Source organism: Phoenix dactylifera, chromosome 2 (assembly GCF_009389715.1).
Source record: "Phoenix dactylifera cultivar Barhee BC4 chromosome 2, palm_55x_up_171113_PBpolish2nd_filt_p, whole genome shotgun sequence".
Taxonomy (NCBI): domain Eukaryota; kingdom Viridiplantae; phylum Streptophyta; class Magnoliopsida; order Arecales; family Arecaceae; genus Phoenix; species Phoenix dactylifera.
Window position 1 is genome coordinate 8,439,045 of NC_052393.1, and position 23,974 is coordinate 8,463,018.

The 23,974-nt window shown below is 39.5% G+C and overlaps 2 protein-coding genes across 2 annotated transcripts; both read left to right on the forward strand.

The window, feature by feature from the left end:
• The first annotated feature begins 7,994 nt into the window (after window positions 1-7,994).
• Window positions 7,995-10,118, forward strand: LOC103724189. The gene is made up of 3 exons (XM_008815374.3): window positions 7,995-8,382; window positions 8,497-8,787; window positions 9,409-10,118. The coding sequence occupies exons 1-3, from the start codon at window positions 8,155-8,157 to the stop codon at window positions 9,997-9,999; spliced, it is 1,110 nt and encodes a 369-aa protein (XP_008813596.2). The 5' UTR covers window positions 7,995-8,154; the 3' UTR covers window positions 10,000-10,118.
• A 10,275-nt stretch (window positions 10,119-20,393) lies between these two features.
• LOC103699305 (ethylene-responsive transcription factor ERF105-like) lies at window positions 20,394-21,857 on the forward strand. The gene has a single exon (XM_008781341.4). The coding sequence runs from the start codon at window positions 20,523-20,525 to the stop codon at window positions 21,393-21,395; it is 873 nt and encodes a 290-aa protein (XP_008779563.3). The 5' UTR covers window positions 20,394-20,522; the 3' UTR covers window positions 21,396-21,857.
• The last annotated feature ends 2,117 nt before the right edge of the window (window positions 21,858-23,974 follow it).

The following is a 23,974-nucleotide window of genomic DNA, read 5'->3' on the forward strand; positions in this document are numbered from 1 at the left end:
CACATTTAATAGTAATAGTGATAATATTTCCATGTGGTCTTTTAGTGGATAGGAAGATTCATGAACATTAAGGTTTCTAGAAGGTCTACTGTTGGTGGAATGGTGATGCGTTGAGAGAAAGGAGCCTATTCTGCTTGTGTGATTCAGTGTTTTGATCATTCAGCTTAGCTAAGAGGAAAACTGTAGTAATAATACCCCGCGAGGCTTGTAAGTCATGATTTATAAAAAAATTGTTTGTAACTGACCTTATAAATCATAGCAAAATCTTTTGTAGCTCGAAGGATTAGGGAAGTATTGAGCTCGTCCGGGTTTGAAAAAATTGATCAAAGGTTTTTTTAAAAAAAATTATGCTCTACTAGAATACATTTAACTACACTTCTTAATACCAAGAAAAGTGAACGATTGTCGCCACATAAACGGTAAGTTATAATAGAGAGAGAGAGAGAGGTAGATTTATGAAATCAATGATGATTCGACTTTCACTGGTTGTTATATCTATTGTTGTTTGGACTTTTGACAAAGAAGCAAAGGTACAAAGCCTGTCATTTCATGTGATGTTTTGTTATATTGATTTTTAGCACCTACTGTTGATATATAATACTTTTGACATACTCTCGACAAATAGTCTTGTAGTTCCTGTTATGCGATGTTTCTATTGATCATGATCATCAGATTAGATATCGTATCGCATTTCTAATTGTGGCTCTCTCTTAATTGAATTGAAGACTGTACTTAATGCTATGCGTTAAACAACATTAATATCTGCTTTGGCAATTACAAAAAGGATGAGACCTCAAAAGAGATATAGTAATGATAACAATATGACTTATATGGGCGGTAACGATCATCATCAAGACAATATCTAAATAATAGACTGAGGGATTAAAAAATCAGCACCATCGCTCTCATCTGCGAAAGCAAGATGCATGTCGAGCATAATGTCTAAGGTTTAGATGGATTGGTCATTGTGCTTTTTGGAATGAATATGCACAGCAAAAGTTCCCATTATAATAGTACAAATGGACCGTCTACTTAAACATAATTTCTTTTGTCCCATACTTTTAAAAAATATATGTTTTTAAATAAATAAATATAAATTAACCTTCTTTAAAAACAATATTATGCTCTCAATTCGTTCTTATTTTTCACGTAGAAATGGAATAAGAAAAATAAAATAAGAAGAACTTCATACTAAGTTATCAAGAGATGCTCGATTGTAAATTTTGCAGTAGTGGATTGATGGATGTATTTTGCAAAAATAAGTTCAGCAAAAAAAAAAAAAGAGCAAGAATTTAGAGGAAAAGGCATGCATTCCAAGTAAATGAGGCACGTACGCCATTCATTGGCCCTTCTCTCCTATGGTTTTGTGGTCAAAGACGATACTAGAAACCAGAGGCTCATAAGTCACCACCTCTTGACAAAGTATCACCCAACCAAAGAACTCTTATTCCTGGTCATACTTTTCCGCATTATCTTTATCAACCAATCAATAACATGGCGACACTTCGAGCAAATATATTGATATTGCGTGCTCAAAGAAACAAGGAAGCCTGTGGAAATGCTTGCACGAGAAGGGTTGATGATTCCAAGTTCATTAGAAAATAAGCCTTTGCATGTGAAAGGTGGGCTGGTCGAACGGCCACGGAGGAGGGGGCAGGTAAGGGAGCTGAAGAAAAAGATTGGTTGACGGGTCTAGGTCCCGTTTGAATTTGACCATGGACTTTTTGGGATCCGCTTGTCTTCGAATCTTAGAGGCATGCGAAGGATGACGAGAACTTGGGGGCTCCTTCTTCAGCTATTTGGATGTCAAGCCAAAAGAGAGAAACCCTCACGTGTGCTAATACCATTATAATAAAAGTCAATTTGACCGTGCTTCTCATCATCGCTCCTTCCGAGATGCTTCCTCATTCGATCACGAGGTAAAACTAGGTAAAACTTAATATAATATTTGGATTGCGTAGGAAACTGCGACTTGCCAAGATGGGGACTTGGCGTTTTGGAGTGACCGCCCCGCGCGCATCCCTGGAAGTCGCGCACAGTCTTGGGAGAAATTAAATTCTACGCAACCATATATTTCTTTATGTACGATGTTGATGCACCGAAACTAATAAATATTTAGATAAATAAAATTAACAAAAATAAGCAGCTATCGTATACCGTCATATGGTACATGTGGTGTAAGATATAAATTTCTTTCAATCAAGAAGTGGGTTATAGTGACGCTAAGGAGGCGATGGTATATTAATTAGTGGGACATGTTGGTTGTTTTGACCTGACCATAGCTCTAAATCGGTACTCATGGGATGGATTTTTGCTCCTGGGTCTAGATCTAATTAGCCAACTAAATAGGGTTGAGTCGGTAAATTAGGTCTCGGCATTTAAGCCCAAGCGAACTAAGTAGAGCTAGATAGCTAAGATCTCATGGATCAATGAAGTGTGAAGTCAAAATGCCATTTTGCTTTTTATGAATCCATAATACAAATATTGTTTCATAAATCTTGGATTTCACATGGCATTGGCATCATCGGATTAAGAAACAAAAAAAAAGGGTGATAAAAAACATAAAACCCCGTAATAGATAAGCACTTGATAGATAGTGTCGGCAAAGTTTAAGAATCTACGTTGCAGGCCCTATAGGCAAAAGCTCTGGATGGCCTATATAACCCTATTGGTTAAGCGGAGGGTCGTATATTATTATAATTACTAATATAAAAAATATCTCTTATTTTCTTCTCCAATCGAGTTAACTAAACTTAATTTATATGCAAATGGTTGTCTAACAAGAACAATGAAATTTAAATGCATTGAAAAAGGCACGTAGATAATATATGATCCCATTAGCAGGTAGGTGTAATATGATCCCATTAAAACATTGAGATGATATAGAAAAGAATTGTGGGTTCCACAAGCACATGCCGTGAGGTAGAGAGTATTCTAGACCTAATACACAAATCATTTAGAATATCATAAATCAGCGATTATATTAGAAGGGACAATTTGGTTAACTAATGAATTTAAAGTATCCAAATAAATAATACATAATAACTAAATGATTGTTAATGTAATCAAGATAGAAAAGATGAAATCAGTAAGATAAGACAACTTTTGCTGCATTTCTTTGTAAAGTATGTGGTATGCTTGTCGAGCACCAAGGCTAGTTTTGGTGACCATCTCATGCGAGTCAAAACACATTATTTTGAGCTAGACCCAACCACAAAACTATGCACGACACTTCTTACAAAAGCATGCAAGCCTGGCTAGTTGGCATCAATCCCTTTTTTTTTTTTTTGCAAGATTTAACTGAAGGTACATATTTACTGAGAATAAATAAAGTCATTGCAAAAGCTAGCTAATCCCCATGTGATAAAACTTAGAATCTCATCCTATTGGTGGCCGGAGAAGTAGGTTTCGCAATGAGCCACATTATTTTCCTCAAAGCATCGACACAATGGATTTTTTTTTTTAACTAAAATGAAAGTATTATATATAACATGTACGGATATAACCAAGAAAATTAAAAAGCAAAATATTCCGGATAGTCCTCCGAATGGTTGGCAACAAACGAAGCCACTTAATCCGCAGTCTCACTGACCTCTCTAAATACATGCTTTGCCTGAATCACCAATCCATCATATCCCATGGCTCTAATATCTTTCAGCAACAGGTGGTAATCGCCGATCCCTCCGAAGCCTGTAGGATCCATTCAATAACCGTCGCAGAGTCATCCTCCAAAGGATCTCTTTCCTATGCAAGGCATGTGGTACATAGCACAAACCAGACCATGCTGCTTTCAACTTCGTCTGTGGCATTGAGGTGTCAAATATGTGGCAACTTCCAACCGCAATCATCTTAAAATTTGGGCTAAGCCCGCATCTTGACACAGTGGGTTCCAATGCTCTCGTGCCAATCATTGGTGCAGTGTCGAGTGTGCGCGATCCCACTTCACCAACTTGCGGCGATAAGGTTGCAGGAGAGGTCTTGGCCGGGTACATCAGGCCAAGGACCAAGGGAACCAGCTCGACATCTTGTCCTTTTTTATCTAGACTTATGGGAAACGTTCGCTTATGATTCCAATGGGGATTTTGGCCTCGCAGCCCGCGAAGGATGTGAGTTCCGTTCAGTGAACCTGGAGGTAGGCCCCGTGCCATTCTTTTGGGTTCGTGGCACGGGCGGCGAATCTTTCGGAAAAGCTCTCGACGAAAACAGTCGGGCGTTTGGGTGGCGACCGGCGATCCATGTCCCATCGCGCAGCGGACAAAATACTCTCGAGTTCGGCGGGGCAAGTTAGATGTTCCCACTGGAAACTCGTGCGTCGGCACATCATCATTGCTTTGGAAAATGACGGGCTTCTTAGGCATCAATAATTGTACGATATGAGAAATTTGGATAGGACTTGATGGATCGGTCAGCTGCTTTTGTCCTCGATCTGAAGAAATGTACGTAGGGTTCACCGTCCGTTGATAAAATATGGCATGTTTCATACAAAAAATAAATACGAGGAAGATTTATCAAGCATAGGTACAAGATACGGGAATTACTTTATGGTTTAGATTAAAAACTGATTTATATTTTTTATTGGCAAGGCAAAATAATGCAGATAGAACCAAAGGCATCATGTATGTCGATAGGTGGAGGAGAGCTCGATACTTTAGTCCTACATCAGTTGAGTAGCGAAAAGAATTATACCTTATAAGAAGGGGCCGCTCCTTCCCTTGCAAGACACTTCTTGTGGGACAAGGTCGTGAGGAAAAGATTACTGTGCATGAGCTGCGCACGATGTAAAGCACGTGTGTACTCTTCCAAAGCGGACAATATCTTGCTCTTTGCTGAGCTGCTCCATCACTCTCCATAGACAAGGCGCTTTTTAATGGGCAAAGTCGTGAAGAGAAAATTGCCATGCACGAGCTGCGCACGATGTAAAACATGTGCGTACTTTTCCAAAGTGGATAATACCTTGCGCTGGGACGTAGTTCCATTTTTTGCTCCAACAGCTATAATAGAAAAATTGTAAAGGCTAGATAAGATCCAACTCTTCTACTTTCTCTATTATCCTAGAAAATGCTAGTAACCTTGTAGTCTGCATAAAAATTTATAAGAAAATAAAATATAAAATGTTGTCTAAGTGAAATTGTTTGAAATTTATAAATGCCATCCACACGGCTATATGTTCATCCGATCAACATTTCAAATACTTTCAATGATCACCAAGACAATATAACTTTATTATAAGGCCTTTCAAGAACGGATAGCTGATTGTGTAAATTTGAGTACATGAGGAGATAAGCAAAAGCAACTGCATAAAAAATAGTGATAACCCTATTTAAGTACAAACAAAAGTAAAGCACAGCTGTTGCTATCCTCTGTTCATAGTCAAATGCCCAGGAATATCTTGACATTTGTAAGCAGAAAAAGCAATAAGTAACTTGAGTTTTAGTATACATCTCATGTGTACTTGATTTTCTATGAGAAATATAGAAGTGAATTTAAAAGTTTTGCTTTGCAGCCATATATTTATTTTGCTACCCACTATCCATAGAGAAATGATCAAATAATAAAAAGAAAACACTTTGGTGAGTGCAAGTTCAGCACTCAAAATCTCAGAATCTATTAGGGTTAGTTGGCAAATAGATATAACACTTGAAATCAGGTTTGTGACTGCCAAATAATTTTCGGAAAATACCCATAAGCATGTAGTACTTATTTCAATAAAACTTTCTTATACCCGGCATAATTATTTCAAGCAAAAGCCATCATCAGCTATTTATGTCATCATTCACATTTTTTTTTGTGTTGTAGACAAAAACACCAGATGCTAGCCTAGATGTTTTGGCATAATTATTTATGTTATTTTTTTTGTGTGTGTGTAGACAAAAACACCATATGCCAAAAATTGCATCTAAACAGAATCAAAAATAACATGTGAAATAATTATTTCCATGGGATAACTATTCCTAGTCTCTTTACTCTATTTTAGAATACTATTCCCTTTATTCTCATTCTCGAACAAAATGCAGCCTAATTTTGTTCCTATCCAAACAGTAACAATGGAAGAAAAGTTCTGCTGGCTAAAGGAAAGGGTACATAGAAGGGGACAAAAAGATAGAAGCAATTAATATATTTAGAGATGCATAAGGAGCTTACCTTTTGTTTTTTCCCCTTCGACACCAATAAAGCCCAACCAGAAACCTAACTAATGCTTGCTGCAGCGGGCAACATCACCACTGACCGAACCCAAACGGCAAGAAAGCAAACCAAGCACGCATACCCGAGATGCATGCATCAGGGCATTCCGCCTGGCCTTCTTCGACCAGAGAAGGGGCGAAAATATCTCGGCACAATGATTGGTGCAAAGTATAGAAAAAAAAAAGGAGAGGTCAAAAATAGAAACCGGAAGTCCCTTCTCACTCTCATACATAGATTAAACTAGCACAACTAGTAAAATTATAGAATTACAGATTGGACTAAGCTTATATTCATAAGAAATTTTTTTTTACTTCTCATGGGATTCGGATATTTATATCGGCCTATCTCAGCCTATAATTTTATAATGTTACTAATTGTACCATCTGAATCCACAAATTTAATAGAATTTTCAGCCTAATCATCTAAATAGATTCTTAATATATTTAAGATGAGGAATTTTAACCCCACATCTTACTTTGTACACTCTGGAGCTAAGAAAATCCAAAATCGAACGGCGCACCTCCTAACATAGAAGGCTAGGGTTAATACCTATCTTAAGTTCTTAACCTTGGACATACGTTCAGCGTATAGTTCTGTTAAAAGAATGGAGCATGAGAGATTCCTGCGGTCCTGCACCAGCATTATCCTCCATTAGTTTGGAAAAGTGGTGATCACCGGCGGTGATTTTTGTCCGCTTCTGGTGACACCTCTATTTGATTAATATGTTTCTGTAGCTGTTCATACTTTAGTGGACATTTGTCAGGAGTTGCACAATTAGCTGCTTGATTCTTCTTGGGGAAAGTGTGAGATCATATGCTTCACGTGATTGGTCATATATACAATCTTGTTGATGTCATAGAATATAGATATTGGTCTATTATGTTATCATTCCTGCGAGATCTCAACATTACTACATGTTCAAAAGGGTGGGAATATGGATAGAAAGTTGAAGATAAGCATCTCGGGTATTAGAGGGACAGGCCGAGGCCCATTTGGTCCAATTGATTTTGGGTCGAGTTCTAGGCTAGACCTGAGGCAAGACAGATCGGGTTTGGGTTTCAAATTACGGTCTATATATATTTTGGGCTGGGTTTCGAAATAACTTGGCCTAGCTTGAGCTCATGACCAAACTAGGGTGGAAAAATTCTCCCCATTCGATATTAATTGCATGACACCCCCAATCGATCATGGCGAACCAGATACCTGGGAGGAACCCAATGACAAGTGGTATGTGTGAGCGGAGGCAATGCAGAGGGCGGTGGTCAGGGCTCGAGTGGTGAACGTGATCATGCTGGTGGATGCGTTACGAAGGGCGGCGGTCGGGGCTTGGGTGGCTAGTCGCGGGTCGTGAACGAGATCGTGCGAGCAAAGACAATGCTGAGGGTTAGGATCGGGGCTCGAGTGGCAGCGGCAATGCTCTGCCTAGTCGCCTTCTTCGTTCTCACCACCAACCACCGCAAGAGCTGGCCCCTCGGCTCCTACAACCACTGTATGCATGCAGTTGCAACCATTTGCTCAAGATTGGGTAGTCGGCAAATTTTTTATTTTTGAAAAAAAAATATAAATGGTAGGGCTCTGGTGACGTTTCCAACAGCCTTCGTGACGGTGCTCGGCCTTAATTTTTTTAAATTTGCGGGCCTAAACCTGATCTGAAGCCTGAGTAAAGGATTTAGGATGGGCTAAGGTGGCCCAGCCCGGCCGTTTCCGGCCCTTATTGGGTGGGTCTTAAAAAAAAAAAAAGCACACCCTTTAAATGTCTACCTGGATCATTTTGTTGAATTATACAGATCGTAAGGAATCTTGCAAGACCAAACCACCGAGCTATTAACATCTCGAACCTTCTCCTATCATGACATCTAGATTCTAGAACTAGACGAAACTCTCCGGCGGTTTAAGCACCGTGAAAGGCCCGCCAAATGGACCCAATCCGTCCGCCATCGGAGATATCGCGTGCCGAAGTTTGTTCGAAAAATGATAAGCAGTCGAGGGGCGTTACCGTCGTTATGCCCTCCGTCGCGCTTCTTCTCGAATAGCCCAGCTTTTATCACCTCCCGGTACGCTCACCCCTCGCCGTCCGGTCTCCTCTCCATGGACCGTTGGACCGGAGTGCTCAAGGTCTCCCTCGGCCCCAATAATGGCGGCCCCTTCTTCAGAGTCGCTGCGTCCCTCCTCCTCTCCCACTCCGACAAAGCCCTTATCGTAATAACCCTACTCTCTCTCCATCTCCGTAAACCCTGATTTCTCCAATCCCTAATCCGTTCGATCCGAAGAACCCTAACTCGTTTTTCTTCTTGTTTTCTTGATGGAAAGTAGGTTCCTTCTGTGAATGCGATCTTCTTTAATGGCGACCGGATCGAAGGCACCGGGAACCCGGTGATCGAGAGGCTATCGGATTCGAGGAACATCGCCGAGCTCCTCGTCTCGAAGCTGGGGGATTCCGCCAACGCTTGGGTTGTGGATGCATCCACCTTCAACGGGCCTTTCGCGGTTTATAAGGAGTTCATACCGTCGGTGAACTCTCGAGGGGAGCCGAAACGTTATGATCCTCATGGATTCCCGGCTTCGTCTTCCATTGTTGCAATCTTATCTAAGTGCGTCGAAGAGGTAAAAATTGAATCTTTTTGCTAAATTCGAGGTTGTTGAAGCGAGTTGGCTTTCTTCTACTTGTTTAGAGGGCAGTAGTATTTTCGGAAATTCTCTTAGGAGTGAAGTCATCAAGTGCCAAGTCTCGATCTGTTATAAAGATGATCACTAGCTTAGACCACTGACAGAAAACAAACTTGGCTATCCCCTTTCAAAAATCCAACACTGCACCTTAGGTTCATACTCCTTAAGATTCTCTGGATTGCTTTCCATGAGCAGATTTAGTTATGAGACAAGGATACTACTAAGTCCAACTTTCACGACGCAAATATATTTAATTTCATTGAAATATACTACATCATTTATCTAGCTGCCTTTCCTATTGATGCTCATCCTTGGATAAAGCTGAATGCCGAGGTCATATATTATTTAGTACAGAATTTTGGTTCTGTTCTATTGTTTGTTAGGAAATGATCTAAACAGAATGTTTCTGCAATGAACAAGCTGCAAGTAGATTGTTGGTGAGCTATGGCTTGAGATTGCCACCTTGGAAATGATCCCCACATCTCTGTAGTTTCTTTGAGATACATATATTGTTTACATAATGTGGACATGCATGTTTATTCCCTTGCTGGTTAGCAGGTGAAAAGTTTGATTTCATGCAGTGTAACAAAACAAATGCCGACAGACGTGCATTCTCCTGCATCCACATCACCAACTCCACCCAAAACAATCATCCTTGGATTTAGCAAGGGTGGGACTGTTGTCAACCAGCTTGTGACTGAACTTGCACACCTTAATACCGAACCTGCAGGAAACTCGATGAGCAGTGAGAAACCTTCATCTAGATTATCTCAGGAGATCCAAGATTGCATCTGTCCTATTTCTGAAGGCTGTCTTTTGTTCAGCATCTCCGAGTTTCATTATGTGGATGTTGGATTAAATTGCACTGGAGCATATTTGACTGATCATACTGTGATCAGAAAGATTGCCGAGCACTTGTTGCTTTACGATGCAAGTATTCGTTTTACACTCCATGGCACTCCCAGACAGTGGTGTGATCGTCATCGCCCTTGGATCTGCAAGGAGAAAGACATACTGCGGCACTTGCTTGAAGATGAAGCTCGCAGATGGGAAGGAAAATTGAAGGTAACTGAGAGATTTTATTTTGTCAATAGCCCCCCCAATTTGCAGATGCATTTTGAAATAATTGAAACTATGGATATAAACTGATGTTTGTGTTAAGCATAAAGACAATATGGCATGTTCTGTAAAGTTTAGTAATTATGAAAACAAATGTAAGAAGTCAAATTGATTCAGCGCTCTTTCTCTTTTTGGGACCCTTTCATTAATTTCATGACAACTCTTGCTGCATAACTAACATGAGCATGTGTCTTTCTTCTAATCATCAGAACTATCTGCTCTCCCAGATCATTTTTTTGTGGGTTCTGGGTCTGGTGGGATTAGAGGAAACCGGTTTGCCTTCCCATACAGCTGTGCACAAGATCACCAAATAAGCTCGCGTCTTTCTCCCATGTTTGCCTCTTAAGAAAAGAAAGAGAAACAAGATAGCTCCTGCCGATTTTAAAAGAGAAGAGACAACCACAAACAAACATATACATATCAGAAAGTAACATGTTGTTCAATCGTTAAAAGAAACTGTAGAAAGTGAAGAATTGATGCACTTTAAAATGTGGACTTTTTTTTTCTTTGTTGTGAGAAAAAAAGTCTCTACTCTCTCTCTCTCTCTTGAAAAAGATAGGTTTGGTTAACTATATATGGATGTGATGAAATCATTACTCAAAGACATGGTACGCCATACTGGTCCGAATCGGACAGTTTGAGGCATACTGTACTGTACCAGTTCGATGTCGGTATACAGTGCGGATGGTGTACTGATATTCGGTATACTCAAAAAAATTTTGTATTGTATCGACACTGTACTAGTGTCTGGTACGAGGTCTGGTACCGAGATAGTGAACCTTGCTTAAAGAAGTGTAATTTGATTGCATCTCCACACGCAATTTCATTCCTTCTAGGGTTTGATGTGGTAGGCATTTTCATGCAAGATTTGGCAGACTTGGGTCTCTTCTTACGTGTCAGTCAGTCTGTAAATTCCTTCAGTTCTCCTGGTGGCGCTCTTGCACGGTTTCCCTCAATTCCTTCAGTTCTCCATAGTTGTAAGACTGTTCAGTTGCCACTTTTGGTTCGTGCTTTTCGGGTAAAGTATAACTTAGATCTCATATCAGAGGCATTCGATCGGGTTTGTATACCTTTTGGAATTGTTATTAGAGCTAATTTTTCTCCAGAATGGAAATCCCACCTTTTCTTGAAGTGCGGTTGTTTGCTTTTGCTAATGTGATAGTAGTGTTGATATATATTATAGTGATATATAATCTTTGTGGAAACAATAGGCTTTCCATATGCTATTTCTTTTCCAAGACATTGTATTGGAAAAGAAGAATGGCTGCAGCAGCAAATCTTTTAAGAATAGGACTTTCTGTTTCAGATACTGTCTGAAATCCTGAAACCATCACCAAGGACCTCCTGTCGCAGGGACTTCATCGGAATCAAGCAGCTTCTGATTAATATTTTTAATTTTGGCCCAGATCTTTCCAAATTCCACCAAAAGCTCCTGGCTTGACCAGTAATTGAAACGTTGAGAACCCCTTGGAATATTTAGAAAGATTCAAGATTTCCTCTCTTTCCAACAAACCTCAGACATGGTGGCCAGCAGCATCAAGATGATAAGCTGCGATGGTTTGGAAAAGTTTTCTTCTTCTTGTCGAAGCCAGACGAAAGTTCTCGTTGCTAAATTGTAGATGGGGCAACACCTAGGGATAAGAACGGACTTTGAAATGGTGGTGAAGAACTTGCATGATGAAAATATATGGATGGTCCATTGTTTCTCTTGCATCATTACAAAGCACACGCACTCTCAGATCTTTTCCAAGTTTTTCACCAATATCATCTTCAGTGTCCGGCTTCTTTTTCCAGCATAACCCAGCGAAGCATTTAATCTTCAACGGGGTCTTAGACTTCCATAGAGAACTAGCAAAAGCACACTTTATGCCTATGAGAGTTCAAGAGATGGTAAAGGGAGTCTGAGTTAAATGTTTCGTTTGCATTCAGTTTCCATCTCACCCAGCCCTCATCTTGGCCAAGTGTAATTGTTGCAAGGAGGGCTGTCAATTTATCGAACTGATCAAGAACCTCAAGCAACGGCACCATTTTTCTTACTACTTGGGCAATAAATTGCGAGGAAGAGTTCTTGGAGAGGCACATCGGGAATCCAACAATCTTTTCAAGATATGGTCTATTGGCCTTTTCCAATTGTGAAGTGCCCACCTCACAGCTGCATTGAGGGCAATTTGGCTACAATTACCAGTTGGATCTAAAAAGACGTCGACGGTATGGATGGGTGCCACCTTTTGCTTCAATACATCCGGACCATGGTTAGTAGTAAAGTGGCTTTTTAAGCCAAGCACATCAGACCAACAGGGCTGCAGACTGGATGGCTTCGTACATGACCATATTCTGAAGATGCTCTATAGGTCGGAAAGAAGAGGCTGCCTAGAACGCTCCAAAATTTGTTTTTTTTTTATCCTTTTTAGATGTGTTCGTATTAGAATGGTATAATTTATCTATTTTAGCCAAAAAAAAAAAATAAAATCCAGACTTCCAAGTCATTTGAAAGGCACCGCCAACTCCATTTGGCAAGGAGAGAAAGTATTGCATCGACTACCATCTAAAGTAATCCACTTGGATGGCATGAAGGAATCGAGAAGGGGCCCAATGACCAGAATAAAAAGGAACCTTTACATTAGTGCCCAAACTCCCACTTGGATCCATTTGGGATAAGGCATCCCTTTCACTCAGTATATTGTCTCCCCTCCTCTTTAAGCATACTAAACCATGTGTATGCGTTACCACCCTGCGTCTCTCCCACCTCTGTCAATACATCAAACCGAGAAGGTGATCCAGCAGCCTCCCATCACCTTCCCTTGGAAAAATCAAAGTATCCAACAGCTGAGAGTGACATGGAAACATCGACTTGTTCCTCTCTTTTGTACCCTTCCCTAAAGACGGCTCATTCCACCTCTTCAAGTCTCACTTGAGGTTTACTTAGTTATGATTAGTTAAAAAGATTCCTAAATTATGCTTGTAATATTATGACTATAGCGAGACAATCCTTATCTTTGCTATGTATCATTTTCATTTCTTACTGGTTGGTTCCCCGTAGTAGGGGATTCCTTTTCTTCTAAGCTTGGACCAGTGAATTCTTATAATTGATTTTTAGTCGTAATGGGATTTCGGAATTTAGCTACCGCTAAGGTTTTTTTTTTTTCTTTCGTTCTTTTCTTCCTTTATTTTCCTCTTCTATTTGTGTTCACCTCATAGCATGTTCCAAAGCCTCTAGTGTCAGAATCACACCACAGAGGATCTTGTTAGGTTCGAAGACACCTCTTTAAACTTTTCCATTCCATCCTAGAGTCATCTAATTCACAGTTAATAACAGAACACCATTATTCTATGCATTCTTAAATGGCTGCCATCAAGAGATAGATGACCATCACACATGATAGTCTGACATCTAAATTCGGAGGTCCAAGTACATATAGTTGTTGATCTTTGTGCTTGTATTTTACGCATCCCTTCTATATCCTCTCGATCATCGATTTCCTTCGTGCTATCCCCATAATCCTGAATCTGTATGAGGCTTCAAAGATCTAGTAACATTTCAAAGCCTGCAACCTCTCATTGTATGATTGGATGCTTTTTGTGTACGATACTTGCGCACTATGAAATAATGTAACACAGTTTATTGTGCAGTGTGGACATACTTTCTGGGCAACTTGGACATACCGGCTAAAGATGACATCAAAATGAATGGAATAAACAAAGTGTGACATAGCAAGCGAGCTTACAGTGATGGGTGCCCATGGTATTAGGTTCATGAACTCGATAAACTGGGTGTTGGCCTGGTGCAAGTGGGCGGCATCAAGCTCACTTGCCTTTGTTTGTGGATAAGCCATCGTTTTCAGGGACTCGTCAGCTTGGCCCTTTCAAATCAATGACTCCCTATTCAGCTATATATCTATAAAACAGTCACCTTTTCTCCATTGTTTCACGGTTGGAGTAAAATATTTAGAGAAAAGCTTTAGCTGCACTCGCCATGGTAGAAACACGCCCCCCTCCCTCTCTCTTTTTGTTAAGACGGACGAATCACGCATGTCTGGTATAAATACATCAAAAGAATCAGCATACAAAATATCCCGAAATATAGGGCAAGGCTACACCGACCATCCACAAACAACAAAAAAAAAAAGCTCGGTTTGCAGCTCTGTTCATCTCGCAATACATGTATCATGGTTTTTTCAATCACGACGAGTATCCGCCTTTTGTTTCATAGTCATGGAATATACTGATCGTCATGAAACTAACCTTTTTAACCCTTAAAATGCTGCAAGCCTTATGTGGCTCTAATCATATCCACATATTAATTAGTTGTCCTATTAATGCTTTCCCCTTCCATCTTGCTTCTTATTATATTAGTTTAATGAAAGTTGCTTTTCGTTATAAGTTTGCCTCCTAGTTTCCAGCACTTTGGCAGGTATTCCTCTTTGGACTTGTGCTCTTGGTATAAATCCCATCCCAACTTTAGTCTAATAAACAAAATCCTCCCTCCCATGGATTTCAGAAAAAAAATAAAAATAAAAATAAAAATAAAACTATCTGGAGAATGGTATGGCCGTGCTTGTAGGTTGTGAATGGGCTTAGAGTTCTATGAATCTCTTTTAGTGTGAATGCAATTATATAACAAGATCAAATCATTTATATACTTCTAGATAGCTAACACTTTCCAAATCCAGTCAAATCTGACCTGCTAAGTTCAGGTTAAGCATTAAGCAAATTTTATTTAATCCACTTGTCTCCGCTTGGCATAAGCTATCCTTTACTCTGCATCTATACTTTCTTAAATTAAATGTCAGAGCTGAGATACTTGATACTTCAAATATCTAAACATTTATGAAAGGAATTATTGGTGAATCAATTATCAATGCGGGCTTCTATATAAACAACACAGCAATAAAAGGATCTTGAATTAATACTTTTCATTGTCTGTCTGTGTTGGATCTTAGCAAAATTATCTTAATATACTTGTCATGTTCTTTGTGCATATAACTAGTTCATGTATCTTTATGGATTATATCATAAGTAGTTTCCACTGTTGCAATTTAAGTTATTCTGTTAATGTTCTTTTTCTTTACAAAAAAGCAAAGGAAATGGAATTCACAGTTGATCTCAACCTCCATAAGCTGGTAAAAGGTTTCATCCCAGGGTTAACTATGGGGAAGTTAATGCTTGCACACCACATCATTTTCTTTTTTTTAAAAGAGAGAGACACTTTTCAAGTCTTTTTTTGTTGCATCCACCAGACAAGTCTTTTTTTGTTGCATCTTTTTTGTGCATTGAATTCTCCAGTGTGCACTAACCCTCAAGAAAAGAATTTCCAGTGTGGACATTGCTTTTGGGCAACTTAGAAGTATGGTTGTCATGGTCCCAAAATGAGTTGAGCTGACAGAGAATTCCACCTTACAAGTAAGAGTAACAGGAGCCCATCATAGTTGGTTCCTGAACTAAACCAATTTGGGTGGAAGCTTGGAGCAAAAGTGCCACACCAGCTCACTTTGTGGATAAGTCATCTCTTTCAAGGAAATTGCAATCTCGATTCTTTCAGAAGAAAACTGCTCCACTTAAATATGTTTACCAACCTCTCCTCTTATCATTGCGAAGACATGAGACAGTGACCTAATATCAAACTAATTCTCCATTCATCCGCCTTTATAGCATCAGAGTTGAGTCAAATATCTTCTGCTTTCTCTTCTTCCATGCAGACAAGAGGCAGTAGCCAAAACTTAATCTGTATCTTAAAAGATTATTTCATAACCATCACCGAATCGTGGCTTTTTCAGTCACGACAAATATCTTTACCTCGTAACCATAAAAATAATTGTTTGACGTTAAATTAAGCGTAGTATCAAATAAAAGAGACATGAAATTAAGCTTCTTTGTTAGCATAATTTTAGAAATCACGTAACAATCTGTATTAGACTATATTATTTTTTTGTTAGCATATTCATATATCGTCATTATTTTTTTTTATTAACGTGATCCTGTATCGGTCAGTATTATTATTATTATTTAAATTTTGTTAAAACAAAAATAATACTAAGGATCATTAAAAAATATATATATAGTCTACATATTTACATAGAAAATAAATCTATTATCAACAGGCTAGTTTTTGTTTATATCTAAAAAAAAAAAAAAAAAACTATCTCCTCTCATCACAACAAGGACATGAGATAGTGACTTGATACCAATTCATTGTTCTCTTCACCTTTCTCTTCTGGATCAGTAGATCACAGTAGGAATTAAATATATTTTGCATTCTATTCTTCAATGCAGACAGGAGGCAAGAGCCAAAACCTAATCCATCTCTTCAAATATTATTTCAGAATCATCGTCAAAGTCGTTCACATATCATGGCTTCTTTATTCGAAACAAACACTCTTTACCTCAGCACCATAACATTAATCGGTTGACATAAAATTAAACATTTTCACTAGTGTTGCAATCCGATAAGATTGTTAAACACCACCATTGTAGCATATTTATGTCCTTTTTTTTTAAAAAAAAAGTGAGAAAGAAAACTACATCAGCACATAACATAAAAGCTGTACCCACTCATCATCACAGCAAAGACATGAGATGGGACCTAATACTAATCCAATGCCCTTTTCACCTGCTTCTGTTTGATCGGAGTTGGAATCAAATATTTTCTACTTACTGCTCTTAGAGATGAAGAGAAAAATGCCAAAACCTAATCCATATCTTTGCCTCATAACCATATCATCGAATCGATGTGGCATTAAGGGTTTTCTATAGTAGTACAAACCTATTAAGATTGTAAAACACTGGACTCTTCTCAGCATGCTAGTTGTCCTGTTAGCTTCGGCTCTTCCATCATAATTCCTATGAAATTACAGCGAATGTTACATATGTGATAAGCTTGCCTCCAAACACTGATTTGATCTACAAATTACAATCAACATCAGTCTACAAATCCTGTCTCCTCCCACCCTAACAAGGTGACATGACATCGTAGAAAGAGTAAAGCTACTATACATCAATTCTAGCTAGAAGATGCTGAAGGAAGGTTGTAAATGGTCTTAATGTTAGGCTATCATTATGGTGTGATTCATGCTTATGGTTCAATCAAGCTTACGGTTTCAGAAAGTTTGAAAAAAAAATCATGGAGGCATAGTAAGAAGATAGGATAAAGTTTTTGTAATGGATCAACTTCAAATTAATGCTCCTCTTGTAATGGATCATAAAATAGCTTTTTTGTAATTAGCCACATATGCCGCGATTCAATCAGTGATACTGTTAGCTTCTTCCTAAATATCCATCTCATAAGAAAATAGACTAGAAGCTATTCTCCAATAAGGTTTAAAATTTCATACATAGATAGCTCTTGACCGAGGACTTGAATTGCAACGTGTTTCAAGCAAGAGTCGAAAGCTATAGACTTGTGTGTGTCACTTGTCCGAAGTGGATGGCTTCTAGCAAGTACTGGAAGAAAAGAGTTTCGACCTAAGAAACGTGTGATTGTTGGTTGCTTGAAGGTTATATCTCGATGTGAACCTCTTCCTAACAAAATAATGAATGAAAATATAATTATTCTATATATATATATATATCATTATCTCTGGGAGTAGAATATGGTTGGTTCTGCCAAAGTGAAAGCAAATATGAATTGAAAACATGTGTTTGCGGTTCTCTCGATCACTTATCCAAGAAGCTACCTTCTTCTAGATTTGGATTGTATCTTTCATGCAAAATAATGATTCACTTTTTTTTTCGCGATATGCACTGTTCGATCGTACAATAGCTGCTATGAGATCTAAGTAGATAGATGAAAGAGAGTTTATAGGCTTTGAGATCTGTGCAAGACATGATACTAATCTTTCTTGGTGCGAAAGATGTCAACCCAAAAACCCTTCTTATGCACGTGAGCAACTATTTATTCCTCAATATATATCTTCTTGCCTTGCTTAGAATAATGGTCAAGTATGCGTCAAGTGTTCATGGTTTATTTTCTCAGCAAGTCAGCATTACTCTACTAGCTGTCTCTATTTATCTGAATATCCAACTGTCAGCTATAGGGACAGAGCTCAGAATAGCCTGAGAAGGCATCACCTATGCCAAGCTAGTTTTAAGGGCAAAGTGAATCATCCTCGGGAGAGACTTTGCCCTAGTGATCGAGAGACTACGAGGTGGGGGGCGAAGGGGGGATGAGCATCCTCTATTGTGCGATCTACTTCGGCTGGTGGATGAGTGTAGAGCTTTACAGGCCGTACATATGTACCGGGAGACGAACAGGGCAATTGACTGACTGGCCTCTTTTACTGCTCAGCATTCAAGAAAGATCATGTGGTCTTGTCAGGAGGATATCTCTGCACTGTTTTTTCATTTTCTTTCACTTAACCTTGCTGGATGTACTCATGCGAGAGCGGTATGAGCAGCCGTTGTACCAAAAAACAAATGCTCTCAACGGTCGTTCCATGCACTCCATAACTTAAATATCATGCATGATGTATCACATGATACCTACTAATCTATGGTTTCAAAAAATATCAAATTTAGCTAATGCTAGCAGATTAATGCCTCCGCATAAGTTCTCTAAATCCAATTAAGCTCACCTACAGCTAGCATCATTGGACAACATGAGCCATATAACTAAGTTAGCCGATGTCTCATGCACCGTCACAAGCTCAAAAAAAAATTATACCCTACACCACGTCCATCACGTGGCTGCACACCATACCAATTCATCGTATGATCATCTTGGTAATTAACTATGTTGGTGCACACAGTGTAGAGTATAATTTATCTGTAGGAGCCCATCCAACTGTGCCGGCAGTATGGTACGAGTGTTGAAGGGATGGCACCGGTGCATGCACCTGTCGCTCCCCGTGGGGCCTCAAATTGGTTGGGATGGCACGCTTCCCTTTCCTATCCTTCAATTTCATGCAAGTGGCTCGCCCAATTGGACCAATCCGGGCCTACATTCTCCGAACCAATGTTCCAATGACGGCAGTGTCCCGTTACAACGCTCCTCTGCCCATATTGCTATCCATCATCATGACGACCGTCACGGCTGTTTCGAATCTTCATAATATTAAAATAATCATTGTTATAAGGACTATTATAATAATATTGCTATTCCTATCACTATTCTGTCGGTAAGAGAATATTATTTTTTTTTCCAGACGAGATGATCTCTATAAAAGAGAATATTGATGCAAAAAAGTTGTTTTTTTAAACGTAATATATTCTTTAAAGAAATGATGAAGCTACTACTTGCAATAATATGCTTATAGCAACTCTTATCGTTTTCTTTTCCTGTTATTATATTATACTTGCCATCAAATCCATTGTTGTAAACCGTTCTCCCCTCTATATATCCCTCTTAACAACAAAGTCTAAAATAATGTTCTTGGAAGCAATCTTAATTACTATATTTTACAATATCAATAGCTAGAATTTAATAATACATTTCAGACTTATCTATATCTATCTATATATATATATATATATATAGCATAAACAATCTTATGTGATAACTAATCTCTTACACTAGCCCCAAAGTAGCAGCAGCAGCAGCTTTAATTTAATATTTTTACTATTTTTAAGCTAAATAATTATGTTTCAATATTTATGATATCTAGAAAAATATTTTTATTTAAAAATAGCTATTCACTATTTTACTCAATCCACTTGATGACCCCCTGTTTTGTTATTATCGTTTGGTACGTTATACACATCTATCTATCCGCTGTACATGATTTGAAAGAGCTTTAAAATTGTGTCTCATGTGATGAACTCTAAACATCAATTAAAGTATTTGCTAATAGAATTTTCCAGTTTATTTTTTTAAACTTCTAATTCTCTATTTTTCTTCTCCGTCCATCTATCATTCTATCTTCTCCTTTTTATTATATTTTTTGTTATTAAAAAATCTCTTGCTTCGCATGCATCGCCATAACATTACCATAAATTATAACTATATTATAATGATTTGGTCGTTTCCTTATTTTGGACTTAAAAAGAGCGTCTTCTTAGTAGAAAGCTAAATTCGTCACGTTACGGCGACTTCCTAAGCTTCTCGGAAGATTCCCCGCCCAAAACAGCGCCCACACATCCTTTTTTTGGCGCCCATAAGGATTGTATATTTAGCGAGAAAGAAGGACTCACCTTCCTTCGGCGTAATCCACCGTTGGATCACCCACTGTCCGCTTCTAGCTCCGTACATATTGATGAATAAAGATTCTGAGTGCTTTGAGATCCATGCGTATATAGATCCAACTGTTGATGTTGCGAAATAAGACCGATGGTTCTATCGGGCGAAAGATACAACCCAACCCTCGTGACCCCAAGATATCTACTAAACAAACGACAAGCCACTCCCCTTTCCTCCGCCCATCCGCGAACCCACTCCGAACGACACCACCGCTTCCTTTTACCAGAAAAAAAAAAAAAAAAAAAAAAAAGGGTCGTTCCTTCTCTCCCTCCTTTTAAATCCCTCTCTCACTCCCTGCTCACTCCCATATCCACCTCCCTCCCATCTATCTTGCTCTCCCATACGTATCTTCTTTCGTCTTGTCTTGGTTCTTTGACGCTCGTTTATGGCATCCATCGGCGACGACGTCTCCACCCTCGACCTCATCCGCGAGCACCTCCTCGGCGACCCCACCATCTCCCTCGACGACCTCCTCCTCTCCCCTCTCCCTCCGCCCTCCGCCCCCCACGACATCGCCGTCGCCGACTACATCGACCCCACCCCGCCCTTCCCCGATTCCTACGGTGGACAATCGTCTTACCGCTTCGCCGATCCGATCGCCCCCATGATCGAGGTCGGCGGCGAATCGCTTCAGGCCTCGCCGCCCTCCGACCGCCGCCCGTCGCTCACCGTCTCCCTCCCCCCGGTCCGGAAGTTTGAGCTTGAGCGGACGGAGGTCGCGCCGGCGGAGAAGCCTGCGGAGTACAACGACGGGTCTAGGTACCGCGGGGTGCGGCGGCGGCCGTGGGGGAAGTTTGCGGCGGAGATCCGGGATCCTAAACGGCGAGGCTCCAGGGTTTGGCTCGGGACCTTCGACACGGCCATCGAGGCCGCGAGGGCCTACGACCGCGCCGCCTTCCAGATGCGCGGCTCCAAGGCGATCCTCAACTTCCCCAACGAGATCGGCAGCTCCGGCAACTGGATCCCGGCCCCTCCGGCACCGATCGAGGCGGCGGCTGGGAAGAGGAAGAGGGAGGCGGCGATCGCGGCCGCGGAGGAGGAAGCAGAGGAAGAGGAGATGAGGCCGGTCAAGAAGGAGAGGTCTCCATCGATCGAGGAGGTGGTGGGGGAGAATATTCCGTCGGTTTGCCCCTTGACGCCGTCGAGCTGGACGACCGTCTGGGATGGAGCCGACATGATGGGAATCTTTAACGTGCCGCCTCTTTCGCCGTTATCTCCGCACCCGTCGTTCGGATTCCCGCAGCTCACAGTAAGCTAAGGAATCAGCAGCCGCCGTTAGAAATGCAAGCGACCTTCTAGAAGCAAAGCTTTGTAAAAGCTGGCTTGGATGGAAAAAGAGAAGGAAAAATAGAAGAATCAAAGTATGGAGATGCAGGCAGCCGTGATATTCAAATTCTTTTGTTCTTTTCATGCACTTAATGTTGTGTCTGAGTTTAAATATATATATTATTATTTTTTATGTTGGGGGATTCAAGTGGAAATATCCCCTGGAATATGGTTTGATATGTATTTAGATTTCTGAAAGCTTGGAGAAATCTATTCTTTATTTGGCATCCCAAAAGAATTTGTATCCCATCTCACCAAATATTGGCCTTAGAAGTCAAATGATACACGGGTTGTAAATTGAGTGCAACTTTTGGAAAAGCCACTCAAGAAATTTGGCAAAACAGAAAAGGAGCCTTTAATCTCATAACTACATGGGGCTTTTAATTTCAGAGGACAAGAAACATGTTCACAAGTTTCTCTTCATGCCTTCTTGCTACAATTGCATCTTTCCATATTTCCCACAACTTTATTAAACTCTTCAATTATGAAAACGAGACATAGAGTAGCACTAAGTATTATAAGAGCAAAGATGTATGCTAGCACTAATAATCTGCTAATTAGACTTGAAAATTATTCAAAACAGCATTATGTTGGGTCCAAGATGCTAGTTTAGTGGTATAAGCTTCCTTTTTAATGACTTCTTTTGTTTAGGCAAAATATTGGATATTCAAAAGCACAAAAAAAGTTACCCTGTGCTGTTTAAACTGCAACAGGAGACGCTATTCATACAATAGTGAGTCGAGGTATGCAACGAAACAGAAGTTACGATAAAAAGCTTTGATCTTAGAAGAGATTCAGCATTATGAGCCTTACTTAATTATTTTTTTATTCAAAATAACTAGCTAAAAATATTTTACTTTTATGTCCATCTTTGAAATAAAATGATTCTATTAGGTTATTCATCTTTATGTTTACATCAAATGGGAGAGGTTTTTGAGCCGAATTTGTGTTTTTGTTCTCTGATAAAATGGGAGAAGTTAATCAATTCCATATAAAATGGCTTTACAAATTGAGCCATTTGGCTTTACCAATTAAGCTGGGCTCTCATATCCGTCACTGTATTTTTATGTAGTCAAACTATTTTGGTTGGAAGGATACGTGAATGCATTTAGCGGCCAAACTGTTTGAGAAAAAGGGAGGTGCTTGCGAAAGCGTGCTATCTATTTCTTCTCTGTGTTTTTCCGTTAAATAACATATCTCCTCAAAATCCTCACGCTAATCTGCTTTTCAAATACCGAGATAAAAGTCCAGCTAACTTGTGCCTTGGAAAGCCCCCATCCTGCAGATCCAATCATTTGGGCATCCCTCTGTTTCCCTCTAGTAAATCTTGTAAGAAAAAGTATCTCCACTTAAAAAAAGACATATTGTTGGAAAAATACAAATAGAATTACCGATTGGGTCGCCTCATTTGCTATAAAGAAATTTTCTGGACTCGACATGATTTTATTTCTCCGCCACTATATCGTTCAGCTGGTCGTGCTCACATGAAATTAGTATGAGCAGCCAATATATATATATATATATATATATATATATATATATATATATATATATAAAAGTTACTAAAGTTTTTATTAAAATCTAATGCAAAACTTTTAGTTTACTACTAACGAATCATGCCCCGAATTAAGTATAGGCTATAGCCTTTCTCAACCCTTGTTGCTTCAAATGATTTTGGAGACAATGGTTAGGAAAAACCCCTTAGTTGGCATCCTTTATTTCGGTATCTTAATATCAAATACTGTTTTGGTACTTGGTCTTATCGTCAAATGCTTGCAGGTTACACCTCAGGCAGAGAAAGGCAGGTGGCTGGCCTAGGTGAGACACCAATGCTGAATTGTACTGGTTTATTGTGTTTAGAATTGCTCGAACACTAGAGTCCAAAATATGCAGTAAGCCACCGTTTCTCCGGAACAAATGAAAACTTCAAATTATTAGACCACCTGAGCATTTGACTAGTCCACAAGTATTATTTATTCTCTGCCTTCTTTTTATTATTATTATTTCTTTAATCTCTTCCGACACCCAACTGCTCCAATAAGATGTAAATAAAGATGATGATAGACTTCGTAGGTAGAACGGAAAGTCCCAACTCATCTGCAGAGGTTTATTAAAAAGAAAATGAAAGCATGTGAAGAGAAGGGGAGATAACACGCCGTTTTCAGAGCTCCATATGTTACGGTATGTGGTTATGAAGCTAGAATAGTATTGATAGTGGATTCGGTGCAATATAAAAAGTTAATGGGGTTGGGGGAAGGATGAAATAAATAATTCCCTGGACTCTTAACTTGAATTCAAGGACAAGTTGGCTTCCGACTTCCATCTGAGCCACCATGTCAGGCTTGAGATTCTTATTCTATAAGTTCTATGATTTGAGTAATACAATGATTAAGAATAGATGAGATTTAGCATATCAAATACTTGGTAAGGAAGGGCATACGATGCCAATCTGCCATGCAAATCCGTGCTCATCACGATATGGGCTTTCTATCTCTTAGTGATCATGTAATA

What these genes read in the sequence shown, in the direction of transcription:
- LOC103724189 (XM_008815374.3), top strand. Translation starts at nt 8,155, where the DNA reads ATGATAAGCAGTCGAGGGGCGTTACCGTCGTTATGCCCTCCGTCGCGC. An exon ending in ACTCCGACAAAGCCCTTATC is followed by an intron (nt 8,383 to 8,496) that starts GTAATAACCCTA and finishes GATGGAAAGTAG; the next exon opens with GTTCCTTCTGTGAATGCGAT. An exon ending in TATCTAAGTGCGTCGAAGAG is followed by an intron (nt 8,788 to 9,408) that starts GTAAAAATTGAA and finishes GCTGGTTAGCAG; the next exon opens with GTGAAAAGTTTGATTTCATG.
- LOC103699305 (XM_008781341.4), top strand. Translation starts at nt 20,523, where the DNA reads ATGGCATCCATCGGCGACGACGTCTCCACCCTCGACCTCATCCGCGAG.